At 32.6% G+C, this 14,502-nt stretch overlaps 1 protein-coding gene across 1 annotated transcript in view; it reads left to right on the forward strand.

The window, feature by feature from the left end:
* The window catches only part of LOC127712846 (DNA replication ATP-dependent helicase/nuclease DNA2-like), a 257,582-nt gene that overhangs the window by 178,090 nt on the left and 64,990 nt on the right, over positions 1-14,502 (forward strand). The window contains exon 11 of the mRNA XM_052219453.1: positions 8,055-8,170. Coding sequence (XP_052075413.1) covers positions 8,055-8,170 — 116 coding nt within the window. The remainder of the gene's footprint in view (positions 1-8,054; positions 8,171-14,502) is intronic.

The following is a 14,502-nucleotide window of genomic DNA, read 5'->3' on the forward strand; positions in this document are numbered from 1 at the left end:
TAGCCAGAGATGGGTTACGCATGAATTAGGCGTGTTCAGTTATTAAAAGGAAAAGAATGTCAACATTGAAAGTGAAATAAGGGTAAACCATTTGATTGACTGATTTGATCCACAAAAACTCATTCTTATACAGGTAAAAACGATGATTGACATATATTTTTAACCTATAATGTGAAATATAACAGACCTACAAAAATCCAATTGCATGAGTTCGCCATCTATTTATATCTTTATTTATGTTTATATCGAGTTATATGACCATCAGCAGTCTTTGGAGGTCACCTCGATTGTTCATTAGATGGCATCTAGACTAAAATACACACGAAATGGTGATACATATTATCGAGCCCATGCATTGTAAATTGTTTATTTTAGACTTTTTATAACTTGGATATACATTTTAGTATGTTATAAATCAAATATGAGAATTTGAGTTAAATCGGTGAACAGGAATGCCCCTTTAAAATTCTTTATTGGCAAAAGAATTATAACGATTCGATTTCATCCATCTTGTTTACTTTTTCTGGTTTCTCAGACTTTACCTGATCAGACAATACAATCAGTACACCTTGAACACTTACAATTTTGACAGAAAATTAATTATCAGCTGATGGCATTTTATAGCTATAGGCAACAATGGACTAATTAATAAAGGTGTTGATTGTATTGTTTAATGAAATGGTGTGGTTAAATGGCATCACATGTCACCTAAAGGATTAATTTACAACTTTGATATAAATAATTGTTCTGAAGTGTGTACTTCACAATCGTTTTAGCCAACGCATGTGTTTGATGAATAGTTTTACGTCTCCTCTTTTTTTTTTAAGGAAGGGTCGGAAAAGAAAACTGTTGTTTTGACCAAAAATTTTCAAAAGCAAGAAAAGTCTCCGACTTTAAACTTTATCCTTTAACTTTGATAGAAATGATTGATTTGAAGTGGGTACTTTACAATCATTTTGTGGTGACGCACGTGTTTAAAGCATAATTTTACGTCTTTGCTAATTCTTTTTACAATGGTCTGGGGAAAAAAAAATGCAAAAATGCGGCGGGGTTAAACATGTTTATGAGATCTCAACCCTCCCCCTATACCTCTAGCCAATGTAGAAAAGTAAACGCATAACAATACGCACATTAAAATTCAGTTCAAGAGAAGTCCGAGTCTGATGTCAGAAGATGTAACCAAAGAAAATAAACAAAATGACAATAATACATAAATAACAACAGACTACTAGCAGTTAACTGACATGCCAGCTCCAGACTTCAATTAAACTGATTGAAAGATTATGTCTTCATCATATGAATATCAGGCACAATCCTTCCCGTTAGGGGTTTAGTATCATACCATCATAACATATATGAGAAGAACATAACCCGTGTCATGCCAACAACTGGTTTTTAAATAAATGTGTTTAGTGCCGATGCAAAGGGAAGAAAATATCCGATAAAATTGTTGAAGATGAATCTCATGATCCTGAGAAGTCAAAAATGATGATTTCATGATTTATGTATGTTGGAATTTTACAGTTTTTTTTAGATGGTAAATGTTTAGTGTTTTTTTTATTACAATGTAGATTAGAATATAGATCTGTAGAATTATCATAGACAACAATGCTTCAAAAGGATTTTTTTTTGTCAGAGAAAAAAACTTTTAAAGGAAAAATATGTTAATGTTAGTTGGCGAAAAAAAACTGAAAGTGGTGAAAAATATATTGTTTTGGCGAAAGAGGTGGTGAAAAAGAAAATTGACCCAGCAGAAACCCTGCAAAAAGGTGTTTCCATATGAACATATGATACTGAATTATTACACATGCATATATATGTAAGAGTCATACATGTGAACTTCCCATCAAGGACAATAATTTCTTTTTCAGGGGTCTCCTCCTGTCCCCCCTTTGAAGAGATAAAAATTCTACTAACTGGTCCTCGACCAGTATAGAAATTATAAATGTTGTATTATTTTGTTAATGATTTTATATATACGGTCGTATATTGGTATGACGTCGGCGTCGTCCGAAGACGCACTGGTTTTCGCACTCTAACTTAAGTTTAAGTGAATGGATCTCCATGAAATTTTACCATAAGGTTCAATAGCTCAAAAGGAAGGTGGGGATTGATTTTGTGGGTTATGGTACCAACAGTTAAGGAATTAGGGGCCAAAAATAAGCATTTTTGTAACTTCCAGACATAACTTGTGTGTTAGTGTATGGATCTCTCTGACATTGTACCACAAGGTTCCATATCACAAAGGGAATGCTGGGATTGATTTTGGGGGTAATTGCCTCAAAATTTTAGGAATTAGGGGCCAAAAAAGGGGCAAAAAACAAGCATTTTTCTAGTTTCATGACAATAACTTGTGTGTAAGTGTATGGATCTTTCTGAAATTGTATAACAAGGTTCCATATCACAAAGGGAAAGCTGGAATTGAGTTTGGGGGTAATTGCCCAAAACGTTTAGGAATAAGGGCCCAAAAAGGGGCCAAAAATAAGCATTTTTCTAGTTTCCAGACAATAACTTGTGTTCAAGTATATGGATCTCTCTGAAATTGTACTGCAAGGTACCATACCACAAAGGGAAGGCTGGGATTGATTTTGGGGGTAATTGCCTCAAAATTTTAGGAATAAGGGGCCAAAAAGGGGGTAAAAGCAAGCATTTTTCTAGTTTCAGAACAATAACTTGTGTGTAAGTGTATGGATCTTTATGAAATTGTACTACAAGATTTCATATCATAAAGGGAAAGCTGGGATTGAGTTTGGGGGTAATTGCCCTAAACATTTAGGAATTTTGGGCCAAAAAGGGGCCAAAAAACAAGCATTTTTCTAGTTTCCAGACAATAACTTGTGTTCAAGTGTATGGATCTCTCTGAAATTGTTCTGCAAGGTACCATACCACAAAGGGAAGGCTGGGCTTGAGTTTGGGGATGATGAATCATAAGGGGGTTCAAAAAATTTGGGGGGGGGGATTTTTATTTCCTTTTTTTTCTTTAGAATTTTCCATTTTAAATTGGTTATTTCTGATTTATATATAAAAGCAAATAATAATGATATGGTTTGAATAGGTAAATTAAAAATTTCTAAGTTCTTAGACCACATTCATTCTGTGTCAGAAACCTATGCTGTGTCAAATATTTGATTACAATCCAAATTCAGTGCTGTATTAAGCTTGAATGTTGTGTCCATACTTGCCCCAACTGTTCAGGGTTCGACCTCTGCGGTCGTATCAAGCTGCGCCCAGCGGAGCATTTTATTCTTGTTTGCTTTTGTCCTGATGATCTATTGCCATCACTTGGCATCCGATGTGGTAAACGTCTACGAAAATCATCTCTGAAACTACTCGACCAATTTCAACCAAACTTTTAACTAATGATCCTTAGGGACTAAGTATAAAGTTTGTGTTTTTGGAAAGATTGCAATTGTTCCAATTCTTTCCTAAGGCACGGCCTCCAAAACAGAAAGTAGACAGATTTGCTACTAAATCAGTAACTAAATCTATACACACTAACATATAGTTCCCAATTGTTCTCATGTCTGTGTACATATGCAGGAATGAACTGTAAAAAAATTGGTTACATCTTAAGAGCATTTTTTCTAGAATAATAGTCTTTACTTTTTTCAATTTACTGGCTAGTTTTGTCTTTTTGATTAAGTAAGAGTATTGATACAATATCAGTATGTCATGATCAAAGAACAATTAAACACAAAGGGTGGGGCAATAATTGGAATTGTATATAGACCCCTCCTCTTTAATGCCAATCATAATTGACCAAATTACATAACTATTGAGTTTATACATAACATGACATGACAGACCACTCAATACACAATAACTTGACCTCATTAGTATTAGATAGATGTTTGATCTATATATATTAAATGTGCATTTCTTTAATAAAATTGAATACAGATGATAGATTTTAATCATTTACCTATATTAACCTTTTGATTTACACTGTTTTAAGCAAAAAATAAGATAAATGTAAATATTTTTTTTAGTAGGTAATTTCTTCTGTTTTAAAAAATAAAAATATAAGTTGCAACTTAAAAGAATTTATTATGCAAATTAGTGACCAACCTACATTAAGCTATTTTATGCACTGAAAAATTGATTATCTTTGTAAAAAATCTGCAGTAATGTAACTAACAAATATGCAATAGTGCTTATTTTATAATAGCAAGTTTTTCTTGTCCACCATCACTGCTATGGAAGAGCAAAATATGATTGAAATTATACACACAATTCTTCCAATCTTTCCATCAGTGATTTCAGATCACTTTGATTTGTTTCTGCCAAACAACCAACATGGCTGCCATGGCTGATAATAGAACATACGGGTGAAATGCATTATGATTGTCTAATATCTTTAAAATCTTAGAAAATTCTGACAGGGCAAAAATGCTCAGAAAGCCAACTTCCTCCTTCTACTAAAATTATCAGATGAAAATTATTTTTATGAATTATTGCCCTTAAAGAACAATCTTTGACTAATTTTCAAGTTTTTGCCTGTTATCTTGAAAACTGGAATAGAAAGGTAGAAACTATAAACAGCAAAATTGATTAGCAATACGAGATCTACAAGAATGCCAATATGAAAGAAATCATATGATAACCCCTTTTAGTAGTAATTGCCCTTAAATGACAATGTTTTACTGACTTTTGAATTTTTGACTACTATATAGATATAAGAAGATGTGGTATGAGTGCCAATGAGACAACTCTCCATCCAAGTAAAAATTTATAAAAGTAAACCATTATAGGTCACAGTACGGTCTTCAACACGGAGCCTTGGCTCACACCGAATAGTAAGCTATAAAGGGCCCCAAAAAATTACTAGTGTAAAACCATTCAAACGGGAAAACCAACGGTCTAATCTATATAAAAAACGAGAAACGAGAAACACTTATGAACCACATCAACAAACGACAACTACTGAACATCAGAGTCCTGACTTAGGACAGGTGCAAACAAATGCAGTGGGTTTAAATGTTTTAATGGTACCAAACCTTCACCCTTTTTCTGAAACAATAGTGTAACATCACAACATAGAAAGACACACTATAAAATATCAACTGAAATAGCTTAACTCAATCAAAGGACATATTAACACCATTGAACATACACTGAACAAATAAATTTGACCTATGACACAATGTAAATACAAAATAAATAAACTAAGGGAAGAATAATAAAAGTAACATGTTATATCGGTAAGAAATGTTAAACAATTAAAGAAAAACAATATGCTCGAACAAAAATACCATCCATTTGCAATAACTTTAAACACAGGTAAATGAAAATAATTTTGTTGTTAGGTATACCTGTACAGTACCAATAGAGAAAGGAAATATTTTTACAAAATAAATAATTTTGAATACAAAATAAATAAACTAAGGGAAGAATAATAAAAGTAACATAATATATCGGTAAGAAATGTTAAACAATTAAAGAAAAAACAATATGCTCGAACAAAAAAACCATCCATTTGCAATAACTTTAAACACAGGTAAATAAAAATAATTTTGTTGTCAGGTATACGTGTACAGTACCAATAGAGAAAGGAAATATTATTACAAAATAAATAATTTTGATGTTCATAGTATGAAGTGAAAATTTATAGTTATACCAAACACTTATAAAAGCTGGTATATAGACCAGATATAACCCTGAATAACATTAAATAACAAAAAAGCAATACAATTAGTATCAACAGGTCAAATAAACAAGAAAGTACGATTTGAGAGTACTCGCAGTTACTGACAGCTAGTTAAAAGCCAAAACAATTAATAATAAAAAATCATGCATCAGAGACTAAAATCAACTAAAACACATCCCAGGGATTTAGTATTTTAACGTCATGGACAGTCAAAGAAGACATGACTAGTGCAATGCCAAAAATAAATGTAACGACAGACAGTATGATAGTTAGGAGTTTAACCTCTTTATAGATCTAAACGAACGTGGGTGTGTCTTTATACATCCCACTTGAAAAAAATACAAATTTAGTTATGTTTTAATTTGCTGATGACAAAATCGATATTAGTGCCAATGTAAACTATATTCAAAGATCTAATTACAACATTGGTAAGATAACCTTTACTAATAAGCCTGTTTAAAGGTCGATGAGTTTACACGGATCACATAGTGATTTCCGCGCTTTAAGTACAATATTACCGTAAAATTTAGGATGTGAAATACCTTTTTTAATCAGTTTTCTACAAGTACAGCCAAATTTACTAATCAAATCTTTGTATCTATGAAAGAACTTAGCAAAAGTTTTACGTAATTTATGGTAACGAAATCCTTGATTTAATAATTTACCAGTGATGCATTGATTACGTTCGTTAAAATCTATGACATCACTACACACACGGGCATAATGAACGAGTTGGGATATATATACACCGTATGATGGAGCCAAAGGAACATTGGCGTCTAAAAAAGGAAAATTAACAATAGGGAATGAAAAATCGTCTCTTTTGTCGTAAATTTTCGTATGGAGTTTTCCTTTAGAGATTGAAATGTCCAAATCCAGAAAAGGACAACTACTTCTGTTTATGTTAGATTTAGTTAAAGTAAGTTCTATTGGGTAAATTTCGGTAGTATATTTAGAGAACTCTGGATTATTTAACGAAAAAATATCATCTAGATAACGGAAGGTATTGTTGAATGTATCAACCAAATGTAACAATGACGTGTCTTTACTGAGTTTGGTCATAAACTGAGATTCATAGCAATACAGAAATAAATCTGCTATTAAAGGGGCGCAGTTAGTGCCCATAGGAATACCTACTACCTGTCGATACATTCTATCGCCGAAACGTACATATATGTTGTCCAGGAGAAAATTTAAAGCTTCAATCATATCTTCACATTTCCAGTAAGTGTATCTAGCATACTTTCCTTTTTCGTTACAGAAAAAGGCTTTAAACGAGTTACAGCAAATAAATTTGTAATGAGATTTTTCAAAAGACCATTTAATTAAATATGAAAACTTTTTTTTCTTTTTTTTTGTGTGGAAGTGTAGTATTGAGAGTAGAAAAATCATAACTGTCAACAGAATTAAAAGGACCATCAAAAGCATGTATTTTATCTAAAACCTCTAAAGAATTTTTAACACTCCAAAAATAATTAATACCATTATTTTCATAAGCTTTATTAAAAAAGTTAATAACAAGTTCTTTGATAGTAGTAAGGGAGGTAGTTAGAAGCACTGATAGATTAGTAGTAGAACACTTACTAGATGTGGAGATGAAACGGAATTTAAATGGTTTTTTGTGCAATTTAGGTAACCAGTAAATAGTAGGGACTTTCAAATGTTCGGAAGAGGCCTTAAGCTGGGTAGTGGCAGTTATATGCTTGTTTACAATTTGACTCTCTGTGGAGCGTACGGACCTGAATGTAGATGAATTTGTAATTTTGTTTTGGAGAACTTCCGTGTAGTATATGCGTCACACCACCACTACATTATTTGCTGCTTTGTATGCCGGTACGAACACAAACCGCTTTGCGAGTACTTGGAGTTTATTTTTTATTCTGGAAATGGGAATATCATGGACCCTATTACTAATTTGATTTTTTTATCAGATTTTTCACGTTTACACCAATTTTTACAGTAGACAGATAGAGCGTCTTTAATGATCTGACGACACTGTTTCCAATCTATTTTAGATGGAGAACGATATTTCGGTCCTTTCTTAAGAAAAGTTTTCTAAAACTGTAATCGATAGGTTATTGACCAAATCCAGTGGATGGCTCTGTATATGAGTTATTGCCCGTAAATAAACTTTTTTACTCATTTTTCAAGTATATGGCTATTTTTTCAAATTTTGACAGGTGAGTGATTCAGGCTTCTTAGGAGCCTCTTGCTTCTTAACTCATTGCTTTTTCTTTTTCCATCCTTTACATATTAAGGTATATTTTTTTCAATGCTTTGAAACTTTACTAAAAATATATTTTTCTTTTTTTGAGAGAGAAAAAGCAATAAATTAATACACTTTGTAGTACCAAGTCTAACTATTTTCTTGTTTTAAACTGTTGTCATATATACATAACTATTACAGGTAAAACAGCAACAATAGTAGCTTTAGCAAGAGTACTGAATCTGCTAGGACTGTCTGTACTGCTGACTAGTTACACTCACTCAGCTGTAGATAATATTCTGTTAAAACTTATGAAGGTAATTTTATATCAAAATAGTGAGAAGATCTGCTTTCACTTCGAACTTTGTGAAGTATGTTTATAAAAGGGTAATAATGGTCAAACATTCAAAGTGTAATCATAGCATTATTTCTAAAAAGACACAGCTTTCAAGTGTTATGACACAAATTTTGAGCTATAATTATGACATCTTTTAAGTTATTTCTGAATTCAGATTTCAGAATTATTGTCTGCATGCTCTATCACTAAATTAATTTTAGCTTGCCCAAACAAAAAAGTCAATGTCAGCTATTGCCATAACATATGAGGTGTCCATCAAGCCAAAAATCTTTTCTGTAACAGATTTGAACCAAACTTTGTGTGAATCTTCCTTGTTATATAAAATAAGGAGATGTGGTATGTTTGACAACTTTCTAAAAGAGACAAAAGGACAAAGATGTAAACAAATAAAGTCACTGCGTACAATTAGCAAAATGCATAACGCACTGAAATCTATAAAAAGCCTTAGCATGACATATAACAGGCTGTTACAAATGTAAAATCTGATGTTGGTATATATATTTATAACTCCAGCTCATGTGGAGATGAAATTAAACATATGATAAATATACAGATATAACACATTCCCACGTCTTTCTTAGAACATTTGAAATTAATAGTCTGTACATAAAACTTTAAAAGTTTTCCAGAATGAAAGAAAAATAATCTAATTATTAAGACTGTCAAATTTCATGTATCCATATTTTCACTTTCATGGTCCTTTTCCGGCACTTAGATTAACTTTGATTAAAGGATGGAAATCAGCCCCTTCTTTTGTTAAACAGTCAAATATCTGGCTGCTGGTTTTTATACGCCCGTCAAAATTTTGACGGGACGTATTATGGTATACAAATGTCGTCTGTCCGGCGTAAACATGTCGCACCGTAACTTGAGAACGACTTATCCAAATGTTATGAAACTTAACATAGTTGTTTCTTATGATGATCAAACGATCTGTATACTTTTTGGTGAAAATAAGATTAAAACTTTTTGAATTACAGGACTTAGTAACTAAAACAGGTGTGTGTGTTTTTTCACATGTCGCGCGGTATCTCAAAAACAATTTATGATTATTGCTTAAAACTTTACACACTTCTTAGTTATATTAATCTTAAGATCTGTATACTTTTTGGTGATGATTCAAAATTTTATTTTAGAGATTTTGATTTTTTTTTTTTTTTAAAAGGGGGGTTTTCACATGTCGCACCGTATCTCAAAAACGATTTATGATTTTTGCTTTAAACTTTACACACTTCTGAGTTATATTAATCTAAAGATCTGTATACTTTTTGGTTTTGATTCAAAATTTTATTTTAGAGATTTTGATTTTTTTTTTTTTTTAAAAGGGGGGTTTTCACATGTCGCACCGTATCTCAAAAATGATTTATGATTATTGCTTAAAATTTTACACACTTCTTAGTTATATTAATCTAAAGATCTCTATACTTTTTGGTTTTGATTCAAAATTTTATTTTAGAGATATTGAGTTTTTTGTAAAAAAAAGGGGGTTTTTCGCATGTCGCGCCGTATGTCAGAAACTATTTATGATTCTTGCATAAAAATTCACACACAAGACGACGGGCGTATCATGCGCTCATGGCGCAGCTGTTTATTCTCTCATCTGCAACAAAAGTCCCAGTAAACAGACATAAGGATTACTATCCAGCAGCGGCAGTGTAAACTATTTGAAGAAAGCTTTATATTTCAGTAGGTAGAAAACCTGGATGCTTCATACCTTGTATGCAGATACCTTATGCAACAAAGTTTCCATCTGTTATATGTCTATTGTCCTTGACCTTATTTTCATGGTTCAGTGACTGCTTGAAAAAAATTTATTGGTTTTTATTTTCATGTGAATTTCTCACTTATAATGATGAGTAATAGGATTACCATATTTGGTATATGGGTTCCTTGCAACGTCTATATGTCCATCAGGTAGGGTTCACCTGATCTAGACCTCATTTTGTTCAGTGATCAAGGTTAAAGTTACATGTAAAGGTCCGTTTCTCAGATACTATAAGTAGTTATAAAATGGTTGTAAGGGATACATGTCAGTCTGGCATTTTTCATTTGACCTTGACCTTATTTTCATGGTTCATTGGTCAAATTTAAGGTTTTGTGTTTTGGTCTGTTTTTTATTTACTATAAGCAACATGTCAACTATATTTGATGTATGGAATGATTGTAAGGTGTACATGTCTGTCTGGCAGGTATAATCTGACCTTGACCTCATTTTCATGGTTCATTGGTCAATGTTAAGTTTCTGTTTTTCAAATACTATAAGCAGTAGGCCAACTAGGATTTATGTGACCTAGACCTCATTGACATTGATCTTTAAAAATGGTAAGTGTATGTGATACTTGTATTAAAACCTTTATCTTTAAGACTTTCAACATTAAATCAATGGTCAGTAAAGCAGGTTAGACACTTCAGTGTATGTACTCTTGTTATCCATGTAACTGTAATGTCACCGAGACTTAACACTTTTTTTTATGCTTGCCAAATTTAAACACAAACGTTTCTTGGATATGGGTTTAGTTGTGAATGTTTTGACACAAAGATTTGTTATCAGTAAAGCAGTAGATGATTATAGGATGTTCCTTTCTTAAATTGGATCATTTCCTGGAGAATGCTCCTTACAAAATAGCAAACATCAAGTCATTCATTAGTGATATCCTTTTGACAATTTGTCTGATCTTCTAATAGCAGACCAAGAAATTGGACAAATGTTTTCATTTAGACCTTGTAAAAATATTACTTATCCACCAGCACTTGAAACAGGATCAGATAAGTTTGCAAATGAGGCCTCAGCATAAAATATAAGCTCAATGATCTGGAAACTCCCTAGATTTGGATATTTAATTCTAAAAAAAATTAAACAACATGTTATAAATTTCATGTGTCCGAAGCGCTAAGGAATGTTTTTCGCATTTTTAATGACTTTGTTCAATTTTGATTGAAGTTTAGTTTCACTAGCTCACCAAGTGTAGAAAGTCATGTAAACTGTTTTTTGTCTCGGCTGCGACGAAAGTCATGGAAAGCGAGACATAGGGATTGCTTTTCCAGTGACAGCTTCAGCGACAGCATCAACAATTGTTAAGTTTTCTGCTTAAGTTTGTTTGATTTTATGGAAAGCCTAGGCTGTCATATATTAGAGATTTACAAAACGTTATGCTGAAGCTTAAAATGTAAAGTTAAGACAGCGTGATGTTGAATTGAGTCATCAAAATGCTAACTCTAAATTACAATATGCTAAGTTGAATCTGCGCAATGTTGACTTGCAATGACAAGTGCTTTAGTCGTGATAGTATAATGATAAGTCACGATGTTGTGATGATATGCCAAACACACGTAACGTTGGGTTTAAAGTACTTGATGTGAAGTTGACGTTGCATGATGTTAGCTTGCAGATGGATACTGCTCAGTCATCCACATCAACAGCTATGATAACAAATAAAATGAATAGCTAAAATGTATGGTGCTGACTTGATATTAATTAATGTTGAGCTGAGATAGTACGATGTTATATCATTGTGATATTACGATTGGTCTATCATGCAATCTGTTGATTTATAACACCATGATGCACAGTTGAAAGTACATGATGTTAAGTTAAGATAACACGATGCTACACCACTATATTGAAACGAAAGGCTTACCATACAATTTGTTGACTTAAACCAACACGATGCAACGTGTTAAGCTAAGATGCTCACTTGAAACTACAGGACGTACAGTTGAAATTTTGTAATGTTAAGCTACGATAGCACGATGTTATATCACTATAATGTCACAGTAGGCTTATTATACAGTTTGCTCGTTTAAAACTACACGCCGTACAGTTGAAAGTACGTGATATTAAGCTAAGATGGCACGTTGTTATATCATTAGAATGTCACGATAGGCTTACCAAGCCATATGCTCGTTTAAAACTACACGACGTACAGTTGAAAGTACGTGATGTTGAGCTATGATAGCAATATCTTATATGATAATAATATCACAATAGGCTTGCCATACAATATGCTCATTTAAAACTACACGACGTACAGTTGAAAGTACGTGTTGTTCAGCTAAGACAGCACGATGTTATATCATTATAATGTCACGATAGGCTTATTACACAATTTTCTCATTTAAAATTACACCATGTACAGCTGAAAGTACGTGATGTTAAGCTAAGATAGCAAGTTGTTATATCATTAGAATGTCACGATAGGCTTGCCATACAATATGCTCAGTCAAAACTACACGACGTACAGTTGAAAGTACGTGTTGTTGAGCTCAGATAGCACGATGTTATATCATTATGACGTCACAAGAGGCTTATCATACAATGTGTTGACTTGAAACTACACGATGTAAATTTGAAGAAGTTTGGTCTTGACTTGAAACAGTAAAACGAACGTAAAGTCAAAATAAAACAATGATAGGATGACATGTACTTGTGCAGAATTGAAGATTTTTGGTGTTGACTTCGAATATAGTACAAATATTAAATCATTTTATGTTAAATTGAAAGACAATAACGATGTGTAGAAATACTGCAATTTTATGGAAAAGAATGAGGACAAATCCCCAGGATTTTTTCCTCTTTATTTGCAAGTTGATGAATATTAATGGAATTTAACTCCGCAGTCAAAATGATATACAAAGAAAGTTTTCCATAAATTCATAAAGCAAAAGAATTACCCTTCGCTATATATTACACTTGAATACAGTTTTGCCTATATTTTACATGTTTTGTTTGGGTTTTTTTTTATGAATAAAAACCAGACTTTTTTTTATGAACAATATTTAAGAAAATATTTATCTATGTGATGTTTTAATATATACAACATAATATTGCGCTTATAAGACTTCGGTTATGACTGTGAGGGTCAAATTTTACTCATATAAAATCACATCTATGTAAGAGTTAGCGGAGAATTTGTATTTACCACTCCCGTTTTCCACGAAATAAAACATAAGAATCTGGAGTCTTAATCTTAAAAAACAAAGATCAACTGATATGACAAATAATACCATTAGCGTTGGACTGAGATGGTGAGAGAGATATCAGAATGTGACCCCCTCCCCCCGGTTTTGTTAGAGGTATCTGAAAATTTGTATTTTCTTTTCCACGAAATAAAACAAAAGAATCTGGACTTAATCAAAAGTGATGCGATTACGATTTCCATAGAATGTCAGAGACAGTTTGTTGACTAGTTCGTTGATAATTCGGCTAGGCAAGTAAAGTATGTCTTGTAACAAAGCAGGGTTTATTCATATTCATATCACACTTACATGTTCTCGTCCTGATATGCATGTAATATTTGCCACTGTACGTAAAACGCACCCCTTTTCCCCGAAATAAAACCAAAAAATCTGGACTTAATCAAAACCGATGCTATTTGGATTTCCATAGATTGTCAGAGACGGTTTGTCAACTAGTTTGTTAGAAATTCGGCTAAGCAAGCAATATATGTCTTGTACAGAGCAAAGATTTATTCATATTCATATCACACTTACATATTCTCGTCCTTATATGCATGTAATATTTGCCACTGTACACTAAATACAAATACATTTTCATCAATTCTTTTTTATGAAAAATGAAAAGGAGCCTATTTTAAGCATGTTCATCGATTTGACACCCTGTAGTTAATGTTTTTTTTTGGGGGGGGGGGGGGGGGGGGAGTTCCTCGAAAATTATAACACATTCCTTCTTTATTTGCAAAATCGCCAAGTGACGGGTGCCACATATGAAACAGGATCTGCTTACCCTTCTGGAGCACCTGAGATCACCCCTTTTTTTGAGAGTTTCGTGCTGCTCAGTTTTGTTTGGCTTTTGATCTTTTTTCTCTCATTTATTTCGGCTGATGAGTTTTTGTCATGCCATTGTCAGTTTGGTTAAGATTTTTACTATCCCTTTTGTATCTTTCGCCTTCTTTTATCCATTTTTGTGTATTTTTTTTTTTTCGATTCTCCCCTCCCCCTGAACAGTATAATAGATAGATAAATGACCCTTTTCAACAAAAGGAGATCTACAAGTAACTCGACTTGACCGAAATTGTAATTTTCTTCCTCATTAGATATATTGTCCTTAGGGTAGATCAGGTGTCTTCCGCCATCTTAGGGAGCTACCATTTGATTTTTATTGGGGGGCTAGAATGAAATTTGAGAAAAAGGCAGGACAGGAGTTTTGAGTTAAAAAAAAAGGGCAGGATGAGCAACTTGGCAAAAAAAAAGGCAGGATGACAATTTATGTAAAAAAAAAGTCAGAATAAACTAATAAAAAAAATGCAGGACCAATAGAGTGAAAAATAAAAA

The sequence above is a fragment of the Mytilus californianus genome, unplaced genomic scaffold (genome assembly GCF_021869535.1).
Source record: "Mytilus californianus isolate M0D057914Y unplaced genomic scaffold, xbMytCali1.0.p SCAF_8, whole genome shotgun sequence".
NCBI lineage: Eukaryota > Metazoa > Mollusca > Bivalvia > Mytilida > Mytilidae > Mytilus > Mytilus californianus.